This window comes from Microtus ochrogaster, chromosome X (genome assembly GCF_000317375.1).
Source record: "Microtus ochrogaster isolate Prairie Vole_2 chromosome X, MicOch1.0, whole genome shotgun sequence".
Taxonomy (NCBI): domain Eukaryota; kingdom Metazoa; phylum Chordata; class Mammalia; order Rodentia; family Cricetidae; genus Microtus; species Microtus ochrogaster.
In genome coordinates this window covers 6,363,941-6,389,337 of record NC_022026.1, presented here as the reverse complement: position 1 = coordinate 6,389,337, position 25,397 = coordinate 6,363,941, and the positions used below count along the sequence as shown (strand labels likewise).

Below are 25,397 nucleotides of genomic sequence, written 5' to 3'. Positions count from 1 at the left end.
GTTCCCAATTCTCTTTGTAGTCCAGGCTGACCTTGAACTTCTGATTCTCCTGCCTCCACCTCCCAAGTGCTTGGATTATAAGTGTGTGTCACCACATCCAGTTTATGAAGTACTAGAATTCAAGCCCAGGGCTTTTAGGCCCACTAGATAAGCACTCTGCTAGCTGGGCTATTATCCCCAACCCTAAGTATCCATTTTAAGTGTCTTAACATCATTATAAACGAAAGCTTCTAAAACTCATATTAAGCATTAGTTACTGAACTTAGGAAAACTGTAATCATCAAAACCATTTATTTCAAATGCATTTATATTTTCTATCCACATTCCCTTACAGTAGCAGTTTTCAACCTTTATAATGCTGTGACCCTCTAATACAGTTCCTCATGTTGTGGTGACCCCCAACCATAAAATTATTTGTTGCTACTTCATAACTGCAATTTTGTTACTGAGTAGTGTCTCAGGTCCTAAGACCATCAGAAATATGTTTCCTGATGGTTGGGACCCACAGGTTGAGAGCTGCTACTTTACAAAATCAATATAATCAAATACTAATATAACCAAAACTCAGAACAAAAGAAATTAATTTAAATTACATTATAATTTACCACTATCAAAATGCTCAACAAAAAGTAAGTCAAAATTATTTGTGAAACTGCTGACATTAAAAAAAAAATCACATTTTGGGTCTTTATTATCCCAATACAGACTGAACCTTGAAGTGACTTGTTTGACAATGCTATCTAGTCACTTAAAATGATGCTATGAAAGCCGAGCATAGTTGTGCATGCCTTTAATTCCAGCACTTGGCAAGTAGATCTCTGAAGAGTCCAAAGTGAGCCTGGTCTCACATAGTGAGTTCCAAGACAGCCAGAGCTAATTAAGGGACCTTATCTTAAACATAACAAAAGCATTAGTGATGCCTATAGGTGTATATGTTTATAAAGGCAGAAAACCCAAAAATACAAATGAAGAACTGACACACAAGAACAGTCTAGACATCAGGAAAAGGCAAAGGTCAAAACTGAAACAAGCGAAGGAGAAAGCTATGATGCAACACCACCTATTTGATTTTCATGTTAAAGAAGGGATTCTTTTGCATGCGCTTGAACAAGTTATCAGATATTCCCAAAGAAAAGTCTTAGGTGCTTTAGTTTTAATCTATCAGTGATTTAGGGTGCATACCAACGTATCTTCTTCTTCAAATTGGCAGATTCAAGAAAATAGGGTTCTCTTTCACAGATAAAACTGAGTCAACTGATAGTTTGTCAGCAAATAAGGAATTCCCTGTTATGAAGTAGTCTTTTTGTACACTGTGAAGAAATGTCACTCTGAATGGTTTAATAAAAAGCTAAATAGTCAATAGCTAGGGGAGCAGAGAGTGCTGGGAAGAAGGGCAGAGTCTCAAGAAGCCAAATGATCGCAGAACAAGTCAGACACACAAAATGGGAGAGAGATAAAAGACACATGGGAGAAGGTAAATTAATAAAAACGGGTTAATTTAAGTTATAAGAGCTACTTAGGAACAAACCTAACTTGTGGCCAAGGTTTTATAACTAATAAGTCTCTGTATTGTTTATTTAGGACTTGGCAGGCAGGACAGAAAAAGCCACCTACATTTCAATCATAGAGGAGTGTCCTGTCAGAAACAACTATATAGCTATTGCTGTTTTCTTTGAGGTAGAGGACTGATAATTCAAATAACATACTGTACATCTAGTAGGAGGCAGAAATAAGGATAGGCCATAACTGGAAAAACTAGGCTTACAGTTTATTACAGTTTAAGGATGTGAGACTACCCATTTTTCCTGCCATGCTGTGATCCAAACCTAGTAAAACTACATAGTTTTATTCCATAGAAATAAAGTATTTTTACCATAACTGAGCTGGTTTACTTCCCTGAGTAACTCTAGTCAGTTTCTAATGTCCACATGTCAATTCTTAATATTTCATAAGCAGGAAAAATTTAAAAAAATAAGACATAAAGCAAAGCTACCTAGAAGAGCAGTAAACCTTCCTATCAAAAGCTCATTGCAACAAGGATTAATAAAAATAAATCAGGAGGTACATACAAATTAAAGAAATTTTTAAAGAAGATAAATATTTATGATGGTGTGAAAGAAAATGGCCCTCAAAGGGAGTGACACTATTAGGAAGTGTAGCCTTGTTGGAGGAAGTATGTCACTGTGGGGACAGACTTTGAGGGCTCTTTTTCTCAAGCTTCCCTCAATATGACAGTCAATCAACTTCCTGTTCCCTACCTATCAAGATGTAAGGACTCTCAGCTCCACCACCACATATGCCTGCTCCCAACCTGATGATGATAACAGATTGAACCTCTGAAACCATAGCAAGCCACCTCAATTAAATATTTATTTATGAGTTACCATGGCCATTGTCTCTTCAGAGCAATAAAAAACCCTAACTAAAACAACATCCTACTCCATTTATCTCTTCCTTTTCTTTTAGTTTACTTCACTTTCAGATTGGGAATAGCATTAAACAACACCCACACAATACTCTATGCTGCAGTCAGCACTAGGCTGAAGCAGGAGACACCAGGAAGTGGGTGCAAGCTGCAGTTATTTACTAAGTATCACAAATTTAAATTTTGAAAAGAGGACACAGTTCCTATCTTTGAAGTCACAACTCTTAAGCTACAAGACACCTGAAGTGCTTTCAACATTTGAATTTTAAATTTGAGTAAAACAGAGCACTCAACTAGGGTTAGAAAGGCCATCATCAAAATCAACTGAGGTTCCAACATGACTCTATAAAGGCATAAAAGACAATATCATTATACAACAATACTCAGCACCCGAAAAATTAAAAAAATAGAGGCATCAAGACAGACTTTGAGAAAGTTGAGAAATAAAGAAAGAATTATAGATAAAACTAAATAAATAGCCTCTTATGAGTAATGATCTAACAATTTACTACCTTATTTTTCAAATGCTACTTAGGACTGTTATTATTACCTCTGATAAAAACATTTAAGATTTGTGACTAGATTGCCTGTAAAATTATAGCACTATTTTAACTTACATCTTATTAACTACCAATTATTGAGTACCTACTAGGTATAGTATATTAGATTAAAAACTGCACATACATACCTCAAAACTACTTTATGAAAAACCTTTTTGCTAGAAGCATCCAAAACAGGTCCCATTAAAATAATTTAGAATGGGCCTGATTGCTCTTCCAGAGGACCCAGGTCTAATTCTCAGCACCTAAGAGGCAACTAGCAACTAACTCTAACTCCATTTCCAATAAATCCAACACCCTCTTCTGGCCTCCACAGACATTGTACACATATGCTACACAGACACATAGGGAGGCAAAACACCTATATATATAAATTCAGAATATTTTTTAAATAATCAAGTAAAAAATAAAATAATTTAGAATTTCTGAAGGTAGTGGCACACGCATGAACTCTAAGAACTCAGGGAGGATTGAGTTTAAATCAAGTCCAGGCTAAATATCAAGATAAAATAGTAATTTGGAGTTTAAAATACAACCCATAGAAAGAGTTACAGGAATGGGAGATTACAGTTGGAAATTATTTCATTTTTTCCACTGCTGGAAACTGTTATATATGAATAGTTTCCATTATAAATAACATGTGCATCTAACTTTAGAACAAATTACAGCTTAAATATTAAATCTGTTTAAAGAAATGTCCTCATATTTTAGTTTGTCTTTCCCCAAAAGCAAACAATATCAAGTGCAGGTAAGTAATCCTAGGAAGCACCAGGAGCACATTAGCACTGTAGGTAAAAAAGGTTCAACACCACAGCAGATTCTGAGTCTGTGTAGAAATATCTTTGTGACAACTCTTATCTTTTCAGTGGTTGAAAACTGAGCAGAGAGCCTGTGAGATGTCTCAGTGGCAAAAGCACCTGCAAGCAAAACTAGTGACCTAAGATTGATTCCCCCCAGAACCCACAGAGGAGAAGGAAAGAACAGACCCCAGCAAGATATGCTCTGATCTCCACATGTGCTCTGTGGTATGTATGTATGTATGTAAGTATATATGTGTACATACACAAGACACACACACACAAAAATGCATGAATATATTTTTTTTAAAAAAACAGCTGAGAAAATATTATGTGGTGTTAGATCCCTAGCAATTCATACCTTACTTGTGTGGGTAGCACAGGTTCCCAGAACAAGGAGTGAGAAATCAGACAGCAGAATGCTAACAACTTAGGATATGGCAGCATTTGCTGTCACGCATGTAAAAAAAAAAAAAAAAGCTTCTGACAAGTAAGCAGTATCACAAATGTTTTTAGATATTATTTCTGTTCTTTGCACTTTGAACTTGTCTTGAAATTAGCTTCAATGACTGTTGTCACAAAACAAAATACTTGGAAGGTGGAACAATAGCTCAATGGTTAGGAGCACTTGCTGCTCTTGCAGAAGATCTATAAGTTTGACTTTCAGCACCTACACTGGCTCACAACTACTTACAACTCCAGTTCTGGGGGATCTGATGGTCATCTCTAGCTTATCAGGCACCTGAATGCATGCAATACACACACATACACACACACACACTCATATATACCATTAATAATATATCTTCTAAAATTTAATTCTTGGAATATGGAGCAATTAATAAATGAATTAAAAAACGTATTTTACCTTTTTCTTGTATGGACTTGTATATACTCATTAATTTCCTACTCTTAGCAAAACAAGTCTCCTAAAAAATAAGTCACACACCATTCACACAGAGTTGCCACTTGCCTATTGATATTTAGTATCTGAACCTAGACAGTATAGCTAATGTTAAAATTACTACATAATCTTCCTGTGCAGCTATGGCCCAGTTCAATCCCAAGGTAGTGGGCTTCAACAAAAGCCAAAGTGGCAAGCCGATACATAGCCAGCAGTGCTGGCACCTCACCAAGCACACCAAAGTTCATGCAGAACATGATCCAGGAGGTGTGCAGCTTCATGACCTACAACTGGCACACCATGGAGCTGCTCAAGGTGTTCAAGGACAAGTGCTAGCTCCAGTTCATCAAGAAGAGTGGCCACACATCCACACCAAGAGGAAGAGGGAAGAGTAGAGCAACATGTTGTCAGTCATGAAAGAGGCTGTGGCCAAGAAGGACTGATGCCCCCACAAGTCTGCTCCCCTACTCAATAACATTTATGCTGCACAAAAAAGATACATTTCCTAAATATGACTGAATACTTTATCAATGAGGTAAATAAGGTGATCTTAATTCAAACCAATTATTACAAATAACAATACAAAAATACAAACACAAGCATCTCGGTAGTTTTTCCCTGACTGGTTTCATTGGAAAGCAGGACTGTTTTATGGTAAACTTGGTTTCTGCAATGTGAAGTTGTGTACATCTCAGCATTTGAGAAGCAAGGGAGGCAGATCCCTGTGAGTTCCAGGCCTGACAGTAACACACAGTGAAACCCTGTCTCAAAAATCAAACAAACAACCAAAGAAAACACAACTTGGGGAAAGATGGCTCAGCAGAGTACTGGCTGCTCTTACAAAGGACCTGGGTTCGAATCTCAGCATACACATGGTAGCTCAAACATCTCTAATTCCAGCAGCAAGAAACTCAATGTCTTGTTCTGACCTCTGTGAGCACTGCATGCACAGATAGCATAGACAAACATGCAAGCAAAATACCCAAAGGTATAAAATAAAAATAAAATCTCAAAATAAAAAAAAACAGACTTTGGCCTCAGTTCCTTGTATGGTTTGTATACAAAGTATTATAATAGCAAAAGTACAGTAGGAGGCATAACAAACAGTATCAATCACAATAGTGTCCATCTGGAAAACAACACTAATGAAAGGTTTAGTTGTTTTCAAACATTCTTGGACTGATGAGATAGGGTCATCAGGTAAAGGTGCTTGTTATCAAGGCTGACATGGATCTGAGCTTGATCCATGAGATCCACATGGTGGAGGAAGAGAACTAACTACAAGTTGTCCTCTGCTGACCTTCACACAGTGCTATGGTATACATACATACATACATACATACATACATACATACACACACACACACACATAAAATAAATGCAGTAAAAGTTTGCTTCTCAGAAAATCAAAAAAGAAGCAAAAAACAAGGGGGACAACAGGAAGATGAAAGTTGATCTACTGCAAGATCCAGTTCTACCAGACTTAGGCATATATGCAAAGGACGCTTCATCCTACCACAGAAACAGCTGCTCAACCATCTTCATTGCTGCTCTATTCATAACAGTCAGAAAACAGAAAGAACCTAGATGTCCTTCAACAGATGAATAAATAAAGAACATGTGGTACATTTACACAATGGAGTATTTCTCAGCTGATAAAAACATGAAATAATTAATTTTGCAGGTAAAAGGATGGAACTAGAAAAAAATCACCCTGAGTGAGGTATCCCATATCCAGAATGACAAATATGGTATGTATTTGCTTATATGTGGCTATGAGCTTTTAAGTCAATGATAACCAAGCTACAATCCATATAACCACAGAGGGTAAGTATAGAGTAAGGAACTATAGACAGATAGATCTCATTAGGAAACAAAATAGAATAGTTATGAGTGAACATGCAGGAAACGAGAAATAGGAGGATTAGAAAGGAGGGCAAATGAGAGAGAAAATATGGGGAGAGATAGCTAAAATTAGTGAAAATTTGAAGGGTAGTATGGAAACCCACTATAGTAGAAGTTTCCTAAAATATATACATATATGAAAGTGATCTAAATGAAACCATCAAATACTAGGGGTGACATAGGTCCAGCTGGCCAACTCTTGTCACCAAATGAAGCTTCCAGGATTGGGATTGAGTTACATATAATTGAGTTGTTGGCAAAAGGAATCCCATGGGAATTCCCAAACAAGCCAGGTTTTATTGCTTTACAAAAACTGATGGTAAGGCCTCATTACTGAAGGCAAAACCTACAGATCTCACTGAACATGAATAGTCAAGCCTTCACCCCTATATTCCACTTCCTTTAGTATAGGAAGATACTCTGCACACTACCAAAAGAGAAAAAAATAAACACCATCCTAGCCAGAAAGTCTTGATTTACAATGCTGTCCTGCCTACAAAATACGCTAAGGCAATGATGGCACAACGCTTGGGGGAGTAAATAACTAGTATCTGATTTGACTTAAGGTCCACTCCGTGAGATAGAACCCATAACCGAAACTGCTTGGGGGGCCAAGAACCTGAGACTAGATAGATACCCCAGGGACCTAGGGCAAAACCAAAAATTGCTGGTCTTTAAAAAAATGATAAAATGACTCCTAATGACATTCTACTATATTCATTGACCAGTGCCTTGCTCAACCATCAGAGACCTGCAGCATTGGGAAACGAATTCAGAGAGCCACAATCAGACATTACAGAGAATGATAGAACTTGGAACACTATGCCCTAAATGGGATGTATCCATTAAATACCCACTTCCTCAGCCCACCCAATGCCTGGCTCAAGGAGTGCGACAGAAGAGGAGGCAGAAAGAATATAAGAGCCAGAGGTAGTGCAGGACACCAGGGAGCAAGGCCTTCTAAATCAACAGGCCCTTTGTATATATAGTATAGCTTCCAGTTCAGTGTTTTTATAGGATTCATGAATGTCCAAATGAGTGGGTCTATGTTTCCTGTGCCTTCTCTTGGACTCTTTTCCTTCTGTTTGTTCTGTCCAATTCCTATGTGATAGTTTTTGTCATATCTTACTATATTTTATTCTATTGTATTAGTATCCCTTAGAAGCCTGTTTTCTAATAAAAGAAAGGGAGTAGAACTGGATGGCAGGGGAGTTGGGAAGAATGAGAAGATTAGAGGAGGAGAACTGTAATCGGGACATATTATGTGATAAAAAAATAATTTCAATAAAAGAAAAAAGCAAAAAAAAGTTTGAAAATGCTATAATAAAACCGACTTCTTTGTGTGTTAATAAAAAATAAAATAAAAATTGGCTTCTATATAAAATAGAAACTCCTCTGACTGGTTCACACACAAAATCTAACTACAACTATTTTCTGTCCTTGCAGTCTGGAAAGAGACAAGACTCTTATGTGGTTATGTATGTTGTAGGTCTCCTGCAGCAGTCAGTGCCCCCACCCAGTGCCTGGGAGTAGGAGATTCACAATGGAGCCTCTTTTCTTCTCTCTTCCTACTCTTGTGAGAGTTTTTATCTTAGCAACATTTTTTGGCTTTCTGAGGAGCCTTATCATAAATGGCAATGGCAAAACATGTTACTAACAACACAAAACAATTCCCACTATGTAGAATGCCATATATTCTTTGGGAATCTCAGCATTCTTGTAGTCAAGAAGTCTGATATGAAGGGAGTCTTCTTGAAAGCATGGCAAAATTGTAAGTTGCTCTGTTCATTTTTTGTCATCTCCCAGTTATGTCAAGGAGAAAAATGCCCGGATGTTAAAGCAGAGAGAATAGTAGTGATTTCTGATCAGATTTCTAGATTATTAGTCACTGCCACCCCCTTTTAAGCCCACAAAGGACGATCAAATCTGCTTGATATACTAAAGTAACAATTTGATCTTTGAACCAGAAGCATCAATATCACCAGGAAACATGTTAGAAATGCAAATTTTCACCTTCCACTCAGGCCTATTGACCAAATACTGAAGTTTAGGACCAACAATCTGCATTTTAGTAAGCCTGACAGGTAATTATGATGCATGCTATAGTCTGGTCAACACTCCATGAGAAAGTCTTATATAGGTTGCAAAAATAAACAAACAGATTGAGCACACCAAACCCAGGAAATTTTAAGAGAAAAACATACTAACCTGAAATTAATACCATTTTTCCTTTTTAAAATGGTGTTTGCATATTATCCATAGTTGTCTATATGTCTATATGTCTATGAGTCTGTGTGTAGGTATGTACATGTCCCTGTGGAAGCCAGAGTCATCAGATCTCGGGGAGCTGGAGTTAGAGGTGGTTGTGAGCCATCCAAAAGCAGATGCCAGGAATCGAACTAAGGTTGGACTCTTAATTTCAGAGAAATAACTCTACAGAAAGAGTTTTGAAGGGCTGGAGCGATAGTTCCATGGTGAAAAGAAGTCTCTACTCTTCCAGAGAACCAGAGTTTGGTTCACAACCACCTCTAACCTTTTTGATAAAATCCAACAATATACAAAGACGAGAACTCAGTAACAAAAAGACTGTGATATAAAATGGAGAAAACATGAACAGACACTTCACTAAAAATAATTATAAGTAGCAAATAAGTACATTAAAAGATACTCAACATTAGTCACTAGCATGACAGAAACTGGAACCACAATAAGATACCACAAGTTACTAAGATGGATAAAATTTAAGTATTAAAATACCATGTGTCAGTGAGGCTATGGAGCATCTGGAAGTCTCAAAGATTGCTCTCAGAAATGTAAAATACTATAGACATTGTCAGTTTTCATAATTTCTTCTTTGCTTTAAGAAAGGCTTTTACTATATAGCCAGAGCTTGCTATGTAAACCTGGATGTCCTGAAAAACTCACAGAGATCTGCCTGCATCTGTCTCCTGAGTTCTGGGATTAAAAGTGTGCACCACAGGAGGGCTGGAGAGATGGCTCAGAGGTTAAGGGCACTCACTGGATGCTCGTCCAGAGGTCCTGAGACCAATTCTCAGCAACCACATGGTGACTCACAACTACCTATAAAGAGATCTGGTACCTTCTTTTGGCCTTCAGGCATACATGCAGGCAGAACATTGTATACATAATAAATGAATCTTAAAAAAAGGTGTGCACTATCACATCCAGCATTTTTGTAATTTCTTACAGTTCAACATATACTTATTTATTTCACTAACAAATCCTACTTCTGGTAATGAAAAAAATATATCCCCCAGAAGTATAGATATTTAAAGCACCTTTATAACAGCCCAACCAAAAATAACTTAAATATCCATCACTTGGTAAATTTATCAGTAACTACATGTTTACATATAATGAAATATTATTACTCATCAAAGGACTATTGACACATGTAATAACTTGAATCATGAATCTCAAAACATTAAGTGAAAAAAATCAGAAAACACTAATTATTTACATAAGATCACAGAAAAAGCAAAACTACAATGACAGAAACCAGCAACACATAGGGGAAACTGACTTAAGTAAGGTAAGAAAAGGTAATTTAAGACTGGAGATGCATGTCATATGCACATTCTATGTCATAAATGTTTTTTAAATAGTCTAAGTTTATAAATGAGGTAGGGGCATTGCTGGTACTATTCAATTTCTTGGTTTAAGTGGTAGACACATGGGTGTTTAGTTTTAGAAAGGTCACTGAACTATAATCACAATTTACTTATTTTTCTATATGTATAATTTATTTCAATAAAAGCTTTACTTAAAAAGAAATATGATGAGCTGGGAACACAGCTCCACAGTAGAGCACACACTCAGAACACACAAAACACCAAGTTGAATCCTATCACCAAAAATAAGTAAAAAATAGAAATAATAAGCACAGGACTTTGTGGTTGGAAAAATTACAAACAGCTAATAGTAATGATTCAAAACCGCATGCTAGAAAATAAACAGAAGACAGATAAGGGTAAAAACTAGTAAGAAAGTGCTAGTTACAACAGAATTCAAAATATGGATTTTCCTAAGGGAGGTATCTGATGAATCATCATGGACTTTCCATAAACTGAGCTAATTTACTCAACACAACTTTTCTTACATCATGTTTACTTTGTTTCTGCTTTTAGAAATACTCATGAAAACAAATATATTCATTTCAAATTTTAATTTTCTACTAGGAAGAAAAATCTTACTGACCTCTTTCATAAATGACTTGCCTATGCGCACGACTTTTGCAAATAAAATGGGATCGTGAGATAGGTGAGGACCAAGGTAACAGAACATGTTGAACACATCCCTCCTCAAATCGTCAAAGCTCTCCACTTGCTTTGGTGCTAACTTGTTTTGCAAAGCACTAACAGTTGAGCCTTTAGCACCTTTAGGAACACCAACTCTATAAAAAAGAATCAAGATTTAGAAATTTATGCACTATTAAGCCCAAATATCTTAACACAATAATAATTTTCTTGCTTGTATATCTATTCTAGCCATCACTAACTTTATTATAGTAATTCTCAAGTGAAAATATAAAAACAAATTCAACAAGCATAAAAACAAAGCTCAGAAAGAGAATGTTTCAAAATAGCAAATTAAATAAGGAATTCTCAATGTAGCTCTCATGTAACATGAGTTTAAGTTAAGCTTGGCCAACATAGAGAATATAGTTATAGGAATGACGAAGCGATGGCCCTCAGATGTACAAGATGAAATCAAACATTTCTCAATCTGAGCTCAACTACCTACACTGAGTATGAGGAAGGGGTGGTAGGCAAGATAACTGGACAATCGAAGTACAATACTAGAAAGGACAGCATGCTCAGAGTTCTCACATACTAAGCAGGTATCTTACTTTGAAGTCACAGGAGTTGATCTCTGAAGAGGTCTGCGCTGTCTACACCTCAAGTCGCAATGAAAGCAGCATCTAGTGGCTATGCACAAGTCATGAAGGCTGGGGCTTTTGAGAGGCCTGAAACAGGCTTTGTTTATGAGGCTGAAGTCAGAGCTGCTGCTAATACTGCTCCTAAGTTCCCTAAATAGGCTGACGTCTACAGGTCTAGTGGACACATTCGGGATAATAAGAGGAATTACGCTAGTAATTTCCCAAAAAGCAGCCTGAGTCTCAGAATACTAATATGCAGAGTCATTAACCCCAGAATAATGTTTCCCTGAGGTTAATAAAAAGGGGAAAATTTTCTTCCTCCCACGAAGAAAAGTTTAAAAATAAAAGAAAGGTATTTTCACTCTCAATACATGTAGAAAAGCTCCAGAAGTTTAACCTAAGTTTTCATATAACATTGCAGAACATATTCTACAACACTGGGACATTAGGAGAGAAGCTGTGTAAAAATGGCTGACATGCCCTGTGAATAGTCTTCCATTTTGAGAAAATATAGTAATAGATATGCCAGATTTAAAGAGAAAAGAAATACACATATCTTTTTAGCAATCCCAAACGAAATCTTAGCACTTAATACAGACTCACATACCTTCGGTATAGAGGCTCAACAGTTATGTGAATAAGCTTGCAAATAGCTAGAGCTATTAGTTTATGTGAAGCTGCATAGTATGGAGGCATCTGATCCATGATGTTCTGTGCATGCTGCCAATCCCCGATCTTTAACAAGGCTTCCAACAAACCAAGCTTCTGGTTGTCAGGTGGCTAAAAATGAACAAGAGTAACAATGATACTTGGAATACAGATATTTCTCTTTACAACTTCAGCTAAATATCACAATTAATGCACATCAAAAAAGTTACAATATCTAGGAAATTTAACAACTGCCTGAATTTTTAGTGACTTGAAAAAATAGAATCTTTTTTTGTTTTATTTTTCCATTTAGCACAAACATGGGCATTATAGTTTATAAATTTGGAATTAACTTTGACTTCATGCTATAATGCAGGAGACACTCACTAGAATTCATTCATCTTTGAGAATCCCCTTACTACTTGAAGAATATTATATATACAGCAAAAATAAAATCAATGTATTTTGTGACATTTTTAAAATTTACACAAGAAACAAAAAGAGCAGTTTTTTTTCTAAAGGTACCATTCATATTAAAATCCAAATGAATATTACCCAAATCATATTTTAACATAATCCAAAACTAAGAAATTTTACTTTTATAAGGTGATTAATGATGAGAAATTAAATTTAGTAATTTTAAACACAGCAAATTTTACTAGACTAAATGATGTACCTTTTCTACTTTCTCATCATCCTTGTCCTTTTCTTTGTCTCGTTCATCAAGTTTCTCAGTAGATAATACAACCATTGTGAGTTTTCTTACAATTTGTTTAGCTTCCACAATTTCTCGTTTGTATTCATCCATAATGCAATTATCAGCTGGAAGGAGCTAAAAAGAGATCATTAAAATTTCTTAAGAGTTAATATAAATAGCTTATACATATAAAAGGCAAATTCTATTGTGCAATTAATAAATCTACAAATACGAAGTTTAGTTTACCCATACCTATGACTTCCTTTTAAATAAGTCTTATTGTCCAATTTTAAAAGGTTAGTACCTGAATACTGTACACATTTTAAAGTCATGTAGCAATAAATGTTTCATATCTTTGGTATGCTAAATGTTCTAAATTCACACTACAGAGATGCTCACCACTGAATTTATAAATATACCCAAATGTACTTATTCCATTGAAAATATCAGGAGGAAGGGTGCTCAGTGATAGAGAGCAAAGTTTGCCCAGCATGAGTAGATCCCATGTTTGAACTTTAGTATCACCCAAACAAAGAAAAACTATGTATTGCCCCTTTAAAAGCCAAACTCCAAAGATTATATATATAAAAGGGAGATTTGGATGTTCTGATTATCTATTATAAAACTAGTAATACCTTGGTATCTCATAGTAAGTCACAAACTAGTTTCTAAATCAATACAAAAAAGAAAGTAGTATTTTGTCAACGCCCTGTTATGAAACTTGATTATCTCAAATCAGTTACCTTGTACATGTGGAGGACTGTTACTACAAGCACTTCGTAATAATAAACCTGCCAGGTGGTGGTGGCGCACGCCTTTAGTCCCAGCACTCTGGAGGCAGAGGCAGGCAGATCTCTGTGAGTTCAAGGCCAGCCTGGTCTACGAGAGCTAGTTCCAGGACAGGATCCAAAGCTACAGAGAAACCTTGTCTCGAAAAACCAAAATAATAATAATAATAGTAATAACAAACCTGACAAAAAAACCAAACCAAAAGAGCCACTTAGCTTCTACAAGACACTACAGTGAGCTACAACAGAAATGTTTTTACCCTGTAAAAATGTATGTTCCATTTCAATTCATTAGCTATAGCTAATGTAAGGAAAACAACCAGTGAACATTAAAAGGTGAAATATTAAATACTGTATGCTTCACCTTATCAATCAAAGAAAAGGGAGAAACAGTCAATTTGCTAGAGACATGTCCAAAGAGGTAACTTTTCTTCATTCTGAATGGCAAACATATTGTTATTGATTTATTTCAATGGCTAGTGTAAACTCTTTTACCTAGATGACAGTAACTAATAGATAAATGGTATGCAATGCTTTTATTTATCTCAACTTCCAGTTCTGTGTATTTTCAGAATGTTGATTTGGTGTATATAAAGTTAGAATGATTTTATCTTCTTAGTGAACATCATTAACACTCTCTGGTGTGTTTTTATTTGTTTCGCAGTGCTGGGGTTTAAATCTAAGACCCTGAATAAGCCACATAAAGCACTCTTACATGGAGCAACACATAACCCCTTAAATCAACAGTTCTCAATGTGTAGTTCTCTACCCCTTTGGGGTCAAATGAACCTTATACAGGGTCACCTAAGACCATCGAAAAATACAGATATTTACATTACGATTTGTAACAGTAGCAAAATTACAGTTATGAAGTAGCAACAAAAATAACTTTATGGTTGGGGGGGTCAACACAACATGAGGAACTGTATTAGAGGGTCACAGCATTGGGAAGGTTGAGAACCACTGCCTTAAATGATTCTCTTTAGGTTCTACTACTAGAAAGTCTCTTCTAACTATAAAATCCTTACTATTTTACATCCACTGTTTTCTTTTTGTTATTTACATGTTTGTGTTTGTTTGTTTGAGAGGTTTTTCTGCACAGCTCTAATTAGCCTGGAAGTTGCTACATAGGCCAGGAAGACCTCAAACTCCTGTCACTGTCCTGAGTACTGATTACAGACATGAGCCACTACACATAGCTTGCTTATAATATTTCCTGATGCCACAGCTTTAGTTGTGTCTCACATAGACTCTATACTGGCATATAAATCCAATCTGTCAACCCATATCATCTCAAAGAAGCAGCATAGTCTATTTGTATTTATTACTAACCTGGAACATGAGTATTTAAGTTCATTATCATTTCAGATCTGTTTTTTGGGCTTTCCAATACTTCATCTTCTAACCAATATTCCAGTTTCAGTCCATGTATCACTTTTCTTTAAATTTTTAATGGTTCTCTCATTCCAAGAAAAAAAGTCAAACTATCCACTCTATGCAGCTAGAAGCCTTCCAATGGTCTAGTTCCAACCTGCTTCTCCATCCTCACTACTCCCTTATACCACCTAGGCTTCAAACGCTCTCAAGTTCCTAGGGTCTCCTTACACAGGTAACTCCAATGCTGTGGAATTTCTGGCTTTTAAACTCACTTAATTTTACCTATATATTTCTACCATTTCAGTCTGGAAAATATCTATTCTTCTATGATCCTAATTCAACCTCACTAGTTTAGAAAAGTTTTCTAACACCCAGCCCACCCACTGATGAATGTGATCAGTATCTACTACGAGCTCACACCACAGACTACATTTTCATACAAAGCCACAATGTGATTTTGCAAGGCAGAGACAATCCTTTTATTCAACTCTCTAGCCACAGCATACAAATAGGAAGGAAATTATAACATGATTTCAAAGGCAGCCAAGACTACAATTGTGAATTACTTTAAGTCAACAGATATCCCAAAGCAGAAACTAATAAGGGTGTACTGCAAAGTTTAGCTTCCCAAACTGGTAGCTCAACTCTTGATGAACTAGAAGTCATTTGTCACAACCATAATAAACTCTTCTAGATACTAGACCCAACAATAAATCCCAATAATGGTCAATTATTACACAGTAAACATACTGAAAACAATTTAATATACTAGAAATAAAAATACAGCAATGTTTACCTAAAACTATCTAGGTAATTCCCTATTTCCTACAAGTCACATGTAAAATAAAGAAGCTTGGCACTACATTGCTTAGTGCTTCACCTTTTTCCCCATGAACTAAGCACAGGTGATGATTCAAAAAAGCTTTTATCCAATCTCGAAACCTATAAGGGTGATTAAGAGGAATTCAATTTCCATAGTTTGCCAAAGAAAAGAATCCACTAATTTTTGTAAAGTAGACAAAGCTTCAAAGAAAACAACCCAGGAGTCTAGAGCTAACAGTGAAGTACTTTTAACTATCTACTCATATTCCCCGCCCCTGAGAAACAGAAGCCAATACAGACCACTCAACTTACGTGTACATAAAGATCATCTAAATCAATGAGATTAAATTGCAGAAGCACTGCTGCAACTCTGTACAAAGATGACGGTGTCTCACCACTTGGTTCCTGAAAGGAAAAAAAAATCTTTAGGGTATAAAGTAAAATTAAAATCTTTTCTCTTCTCTACCTATCATCAATACACTTCACTATTCTCCCTTTTAAAACCAAACATCTGAACAGTGGAGCAAAGATTTCTGCCAGCGTCCCAAAACATCCTTAGATGACTACAAGCAAACACACTGCATGGGACCGACCTAGGCCCCCTGCATGTATGTGACAGCTGTGTAGCTTGGTCTGTTTGGGAGGCTCCTAGCAGTGAGATCAGGACCTGTCCCTGGTGCTTAGCTTGTTTTGGGGAATTTATTCCCCATGCTGAATTATCTTGCCCAGCCTTTATACATAGGGAAGTGCTTGGTCCTGTGGTGCAGGAGAATTGTCTGTATTCTGTCAATCATGTTTTAAATAAATGCTGATTGACCAGGCAGGAAGTATAGGAGGGTCAACCAGACAGGAAGTAGAGGCAGGGCGATGAGAACAGAAGTATTCTGGGAAGAAGGAACGTCTTCCACCAATTTGCCCAGACCACTGAAGAAGCAGGATGGGACCTGCCCTGCTGAGAAAGGTACCAAGCCATGTGACTAACATAGATAAGAATAATGGGTTAATATGAGCTACAAGAGTTAATAAGAAGCCTGAGTTAATGGGCCAATCAGTTATAACTAATGCAGAATCTCCGTGCAATTCTTCTGGGGCTAAACAGCTGGGGGAACTGGGTAGGACAGAAACCCCAACCAGCAGGCCCTCATGTTACAGTCCTGCCTCAACATGATGTGCCATACTTTGTTCAAGCCTATGGGAGTCCTGCCCCCTTCTGAATGGAGAGGGAGGAGTGGATGGGGAAGAGAGTATATGGGAGTTGTGGGAGAAGAATCCAGAAGGAGAGGAGGGAGGTAAAACTTTGGTCAGTATATAAATGAAAAAAATGTTATTTAAATAAAATAAAAAATGTTGAGACTAAGCATTCACATATGAATATATGAGTAAAAGCGGAGACTTGAACAGAATGTGAGATTTAAACTGTATAACATCGTCTGCATTTCTGCTTATAAAGTTGTCGCATCTCTTTCCGTCCCCCTTTAAATGCTTTTATCAGTGTGGGTTGTGAAAAGAGGGAGTTTAGGAAGTGGTAGGAAAGAGTGTGGAATTAGTGACTACACATTCCTAAGAGCTTACACCCATGATTCCATCCCTTAAGACTTTGGTTTTCATAGCTTTCCTTACTTTCTCTCACAGACCACAAATTGCTTAAATTCTCTGACAATTCTTTTCCTCCCTTCAGCAGTCCTAAGATGAATTTCTCACAATAACCAAGACAGCTCTGGCATTAGCAAGAAGGTAATACTGTCTGTCACACAGTGCAGTATGAAAAATATTTCTGACAACAGCATGTCGTTTCTAATATCAAATATTTCTTAATCTAAAAACTGCCCAAAATGCATATTAAATATTATTTTAAAACAAAAAAATTTTGTTCAAATATAGTAAAGCAATTCAGTTACACACTGGTTATATCACTAGCAATATGTTCATGTAAAACTATTCTTTAACTCTAAAATTAACTAACTTGATAGTTCTCAAAAGGTCATCAGTCTTCACTGTGAAATGATCTGAAAGGTACACACTCCAAACATGTAAGCTACATTTTAATTAATCATGTAACAAAATAAATTTTCTCTACTTTTATATTTCAGCAGTTGGTTTCCTGATCAAATATAAAATAATTAAGATGCCTTTTAAAAATTAATAAAATACTTGGACTTATTTCAGGACTAGGAAATGGTAGGTAGCATACCTTTAATCATAGCACTCAAGACACAGAGGCAGACAAATCTCTGTGAGTTAGAGATCAACCTGGTCTACAGAGTTCCAGGACAGCCAAAGCTGTTACAAAGAGGACCCTATTTTGGGGGTAAGGGTGGACTCTCAAGCTTTTGGTCAGAAAATGAGAAGAAGTTGTGGCTAATTTTATAATAGTATAATACCACCAGAAACAATTTTTCAATAGTAGGCACATCCATTAAATCTTTTAGAAAATAGCATTAGCAATAATATTGCAGACAAAAAAGAGAAATAACCAAAGAATAGAGATTCTTTACGATTATTATACTGGTTAAATAAAAAGATGCAAAATACACTTCAAGTACTTCATAAAATCCCTAAAAACTCTAATACCCTTCATAAACATATCAAATTCTAAAATAACATGTAGCCAGAGGCCTATGACAATCTAATATGCATCTACCTATTCAGAGATGATTTTCTACCACTTTTTTGCCCATGTTACAATTGAGGCACATAAGATTACAGACCATTCTTTCAATCTGTTAGATATGCCCACACCACCAATCTTTAGCATCACAGTTTATTTCTGCACAGAAGTCTCACCACTGATGTGGAATTCCCCTCTGTATGTTGTGAATATGTTTTATTACCTCTGGTTAATAAAGAAGCTGCTTTGGCATAGGGTAAGGCAGAATATAGCAAAGCAAGAAATCCAAGCAGAGATAGAGGAGGAAAGAAAGCAGAGTCAGGGAGATGCCATGTAGCTACACAGGAGGAGGACTCCAGAACATTACTGGTAGGCCACAGCCTCATGATGATACACAAATTAATAAAAATAGGTTAAGATGTAAGAGCTAGCTAGGAATACTCCTAAGCTATCAGCCAAACAGTGTTATAATTAATATAGTTTCTGTGTGATTATTTGGGTCTGGGCAGCCAGGAAACAAATGTGTAGTCTCTGCCGACACAACACACTATTACTCCTCCTTCAATCAAGTATTACCAGACCCTGTCTCTCATAACGTAAAATTTAATTCTGCTTTTCTCCAGACTTTCTCGTCAGATCATTTAAAGTGTTACTATAGGTCATATAATATAATCATATGTAAGTCATATAGTCAGCTTTCCAGTTCTCTATCTCCTCAGCTAAATGTTTGAGCTGCAACTAGCAAATACTACAGTGAAATAAAATATAAAACTAAACACACAAAGTTATAAAGTTAACCTATAGATATACATATATACACATTTTTACCTGATAAAACTTGAATTTGAACCCAAGAATATGACACAGTGTTTGCGGTTCACACATGCTCATGTAAGATTCTAATAAAGATATAAAGAAGTCATCGTGCTCTGGCCTGCATTCAAATACTTCTAAAATTACATCCAAAACTCTATTGGGATCCAGATTAAAGCATCCTGAAACAGATGAGAAACATATAAGTTACATGTCATTTCTAGTAAAATCATCAGTTATGATAATATATAGTAAGATCAAACTATATTTATAGCTTATTTTCAAAGTTGGTGTCCCCTCCTTAAGAGGAGAATCTTCTCAGGAACATTTTTAAAGATTACATATTTCACAGATGAAAACAGAAACAACCAGATTGGGTCTCTTTGAATACTCTAGTAGTTTAAAGTAGCCACACTGAAGGGTTAAAACATTTTTTTTATTAAACTTCAGGGTTTTACATAACAAGCTGTTTCCTACACAGTGAAATTCTAAATAATCAGCAAGCTTCAATATCCAAAGATCTTTTTCAAATGACAGCTGTGGTAGAACATAGGCACTCTTGTTTTTAAGCATCTTAGAAAGGCTTTTGTCTATCCTAAGCATCAACAGACATGTGATCTTCAGAGAAATCATAAGCCCCAACCACCAGTTATATTAAGCACCACAAATATACGAGGGCAGAGGAGGCAGTAATATCGTTATGCCTTTGGAGGAATACAAAACCATCCCGGAAGAGAATATGTGGGAAAAAGTAAAGAAATACCAGATCTGAAACAGTCATGTACTCATTCTCCATTTAAATATTACGTAGCTATCTACTAAGTGTCCACAAGCTTGTGATAACACAATTAAGCGATTTCCTCTTCTATCCTTAAGATGAGTTCACACATTATGGAGAATGATCACTGAAAAAATGTACTGAAAGTAACTGGAGTATATGCGAAGATGAACAGATATTCAGTACATTATAGCAAATGTAACAAGATGAAAGCAAGAAATATGATGAAGTTGACAATGTTGTAAGAATGAAGCAAAGTGAATTTGTTAACTGTAGAAGGAACAGCGGACTGCGTTCCTGTCACCCGGCTCCCGGCCGCCTAGTTAGCTTATGCCCCGAAATAACAACACACAAATTGTATTCTTTTAAACACTGCTTGGCCCATTAGCTCTAGTGTCTTACTGGCTAACTCTCATATCCTGCTTAGCCCATTTCTAATAATGTGTGTAGCACCACGAGGTGGTGGCTTACTGGGAAGATTCTAACCTACGTCCATCTCAGAGAGGAGAGTTATGGTGTCACACTCCTCTTCTTCCCAGCATTCTGGAGCTCACTATGTAGACCATGCTGGCCTTGAACTCAGAGATCTGCCTTACTTTACCTTCTGAGTTCTGGGATTAAAGGTATCATCTCAATGCTACGCACAACTTCTTTATTAAAGTTTCTTTTTTTTTCATTTTTTTTTAATATTTATTTATTATGTATACAATATTCTGTGTGTGTGTATGCCTGCTGGCCAGAAGAGGGCACCAGACCTCATTACAGATGGTTGTGAGCCACCATTTTATTAAAGTTTCTTGACAATGTATTTGGAGTTTTTACTCTCTACTATGCGAAAGAAGACAGTAATTTTTGTTCTCAAGAATACCTTCTAAAAAGTTTCAGGTTAATCAAGATGGCCAGGGCTACACAGAGATGATTATCATCATTATCATTATCATCATCATCAGCATCATCATCATCATATTTTGTTATATTATTATAGTTTGTTGCTACTATTATATGAAAAGGTTTAGGTGAAAGAAAAAGTCAACTCGTTTCCCTTTCAAAGGGATTTTCACAGAGGCAATATGAATCTGGAATGAATAAAGTTTATATTCAGAGTATACTAAGCACCCTTAAAATCATGCACTCAAAATAGTTGAATGTTCACAAATCTTTCAAAGAATTGGTTGGCTTGACATTTTTCTTTTTAATGTTTCTGTGGTCATATTACACACAACTAAAGAACCAATGAGATTGAAAGAGAAAAGACTCCCATCCTACTTTTCCATACCAAATCTTCAACCTTAGATGCCAACAAATGCAATGTGATAAGATCCCAGACTGAAAGCAAGTTCTGGCTGACTCAGAGATAAGACAGTATATACAGAATACACTATTCTAAACCAAAAAAGGAGAAGAGCTTTGGAAACGCAGCAACACTGATTGAACAGCTAAAACTGTCAAGAAAAGGAAGCCAAGACAAATACATACAGCTACAGCCACATGGGTCCCTGGTAAAGTTAAGGAAAGCAGAGGCCATGTTCAAAAGGTAAGGTAGGCGACCCTGCTCAAAAGAGACTAGGCGGCTTATTTTGGGACAAGCCCACCTGTCCTCACAAATCCAGATGCAGTTTTTTGTTGTTGTTGTTCTTTTGTTTATGTTTGTTTATCTTTTTTTTTTTGGTTTTTCAAGACAGGGTTTCTCTATAGTTTTAGAGCCTGTCCTGGAACTCGCTCTTGTAGACCAGGCTGGACTGCAACTCACGAGATCCGCCTGCCTCTGCCTCCCGAGTACTGGGACAGCAGCGTTTGTTTGTTTATCTTGCATGCAGTACACAGTTTCCCCTCATTCCTATCCCCCAGTTCTTACAAGTGATCAATGGAGCCTACTAGAAATACAATGCAAGTTTTCCTTCATGCATAAAAAAGAACCAATCATAGTGGGATAAAACAAGTAACTGACAGCAAAAGAAATTACACAAATCATAAATACTTGAAAACTGAACAATACATCCTTAGATGACTAAAATGGGCCATGGAAGAAAACAGTAGCAAAAATAAACAATTCAAAGTGAAAAGTGAAAATACAACTTACCAAAAGCTACAAGATAGCCTCAGGCAGTTTTAAGAGAAAAGATTATAACTACAAATTTTTACATTTTTAAAGTCAAACAAATACCATTTTGATATACCCTTAATGCCATGGAGTGGTGGGAGGGGACAAGGCAAACCCAAAAACAATAGGTAGCAAAAAAAAACAATAAATAATAAAGATCAAGGAAGAAATTAATCAGAGAGTAAATGAACACAGAAGCAACAAAACAAAAAATGATTCTTTGAAATGAGAACTAACATCCTGGCCAAACAAATCAAAGACAGAAATAACCCACATCAGTAAAATAGAAATAAAAGGGGATCTTACAACATAGGCCAATAAAATACAAGTGACCATTAGGGAATAATCTGAGAACTTTTATTTTAGAAAACTGGAAAATATGAAAGAACTAGAAAAATTTCTAAGCACATAAGATCCATCAAAATTAAATCAATAAGATATAAATGATTTAAATAGATCAGTAATAAACAATAAGATTGAAACAAAAAGCTCCTCTCCAGAAAAAAAAAAACTGGATAGATTCTCTCCCAAATTTTACCAGTCATTTATGAACGTTCTAATACTCCTGAAACTGTTCCATAAAACAGAAAGGGAAGAAAAGATACCAAACTCATCCTACAAAGTTCACATTATCTTGATAGCAATACCAGATCAGAACACACATACAAAAAAAAGAAGACATCAGTTTATCTAAAAAACACAGGAGCAAAAATTCCTCTAAAAAGACATTTACAAACCAAATTCAAGAACTCATTAATCATATCACACATGGCCAGCCCTGGTGGTGCACATTTTTAATCCCAGTCCTCAGGAGGCAGAAGTAGGCTGATCTTTCTGAGTTTGAGGCCAGCCTGGTCTACAGAGTTAATTCCAAGCCAGTGAAGGGAGGCTAAGGAGACTCTGTCTCAAAACAAAAATTAAAACTTCATTATAGAAGCACAAAAGATCCCAACTATCAAAGCAATCCTTGGCTTAAAAAGTAATGCTGGAGATAATACTTGATCTCAGATTATACTACACAACCACACTAACAATTACTGTATACATGCAAATGAACTAGGTAATATAGAAATAAACCACAGCCATGTAACTTTTGACAAGGTAGCCAGAAACATATTGAAAAGGAGACTTTTTAACTAATAGTGCCAGGGAGACAGGATATCAACATGTAAAACAATGTAGACCCACATCTTCCTCCTTTACAAAACTAATTCCAATGGATCAAATACCTTAATTTAAGATCTGAAACTTTGACACACTAGAGGAAAATACCTCAGGATTTAGGCATAGAAAAGAACTTTCTGGAACAATAACTTAACTTAACACAGGCCAGTTAGAACAATACTGTACAACAAAAGAACTTCTGGAGGTTATCACCATCCCTGATCTCAAGCTCTACTACAGAGGTACAGTAATAAAATCAGGGTGATATTGAAATAAAAACAGACACACTGATCAATAGAATTGAATTGAAGACCCAAACATAAATCCATACACCTATGGAAACTTGATTTTTGACAAAGAAGCCAAAACTATAAACTGGAGAAAAGAAAGCATCTTCAACAAATGGTGCTGGCATAACTAGATATCAGCATGTAGAAGAATGCAAATATATTCATATCTACCACTATGCACAAAACTCAAGTCAAAAAGAAGATCAAAGAGGTCAACATAAATCCAGTTACATGGAACCTAATACAAGAGAAAGTAGAGAATAGTCTTGAACAGGAGACCGCTTCCTAAACAGAACACCAGTAGTACATATAGAGATCAACAATTAATAAATGGGACCTCCTAAAACTGAGAAGCTTCTGTAAGGCAAAGGCCACCATCAAATAAAACAAAACAGCAGCCTACAGAATGGGAAAAGATCTTCGCCAACCCCACATCCAACAGAGGACTGATTGTTGCAGGATATCTGATAGCACCGAGTTAATAAAAATCAACCTTAGATCAGGGGATGAAGCCTGCAGTGAGTTGACAGTAATAAGCCATGTTGAGTATGGAGAAGCCAGGAAGGATAGAAAAATACACAAGAAGGAATGGAGAGGGACTTGGGAGTGTCTAGGTCTTTTTGGTTTGGGAGGGCTAGAGAGATGCTCTCTTGCTGGGGCTCTCTTGCAGCGGCTCTGGCCAAAAAGGAAAGTCAGCTGGTTGCTTTTTGGTCTCTCTGAGCTGGCAGGTTTTCAACACAACATTTGACTTGTGAGTCTTTATTAATATATAGAACAATAGAGACTTAGTTTAAAAACTACATTTGGCAGTAGCAGCAGAGCCAGTGACTAGAGATGATCTCCAAAATATATAAAGAACTCAAAAAACTAGACATCAAAAGAAAACAAATAATTCAATTTAAAAATGGGGTACACACCTAAACAGAGAATTCTCAACAAACAAATCTCAATGGCAGCAAAATGCCTGAAAAAATGTTCATCATTGTTAGCCACTAGGGAAAAAAACATATCAAAATGACTTTGACATTCTATCTTATACCCATCAGAATAGCTAAGATCAAAAACGCAAATGGCAGCTTATGCTGGAGGATGTGGAGCATCCATTGCTGGCGGGAATGCAAACTTGTACAACCACTACGGAAAAAAAAAACAGTATGGCAGTTCCTCAGAAGACTGAGAATCAATATACCTCCAGACAACAGCGACACCATTCTAGGGCATATATCCAAAGGATGCTCAATCATAACAAAAGGACACTTGCTCAACTATATTCATAGCAGCTTTATTTATAATAGCCAGAACCTGGAAACCACCTAGATGCCCCTCAGCTGAAGAATAAAGAAAATGTGGTGATTTACACAATGGAGTATTACTCGGCTATTAAAAACAATGAGAGGAAATTTGAAAGCAAGTGGGTGGAACTAAAAAAAAAAAATCATCCTGAGTGAGGTAACCCAGACCCAGAAAGACAAACATGGTATATACTCACTCATATATGGATATTAACTACAATGTAAAAGATAATAATACTACAAAAGTTTGGTATATGGTATTTATCTAAAAACGTGTCCATTTCTTTTACATTTTCCAGTTTTGTGGCATACAGGCTTTTGTAGTAAGATCTAATGATTCTTTGAATTTCCTCTGTGTCTGTGGTTATGTCCCCCTTTTCATTTCTGATCTTATTAATTTGCATATTCTCTCTGCAGTTTGATTAGTGTGGATAGGGGTTTATCAATTTTGTTGATTTTCTCTAGGAACCAGCTTTTTGTTTCATTGATTCTTTGGATTGTTTTCTGTGTTTCTATTTTGTTGATTTC

General features: G+C 36.3%; 1 protein-coding gene across 2 annotated transcripts in view; it reads right to left on the bottom strand.

Moving 5' to 3' along the window:
• The window catches only part of Thoc2 (THO complex 2), a 111,597-nt gene that overhangs the window by 51,445 nt on the left and 34,755 nt on the right, over positions 1-25,397 (bottom strand). For both annotated transcript variants that reach the window (XM_013350464.1, XM_013350465.2), the window contains exons 8-12: positions 19,260-19,426; positions 16,136-16,228; positions 12,816-12,971; positions 12,099-12,271; positions 10,810-11,005 (exon numbers count right to left, since the gene is read on the bottom strand). In XM_013350464.1, the coding sequence (XP_013205918.1) occupies positions 10,810-11,005; positions 12,099-12,271; positions 12,816-12,971; positions 16,136-16,228; positions 19,260-19,426 (785 nt within the window). The remainder of the gene's footprint in view (positions 1-10,809; positions 11,006-12,098; positions 12,272-12,815; positions 12,972-16,135; positions 16,229-19,259; positions 19,427-25,397) is intronic.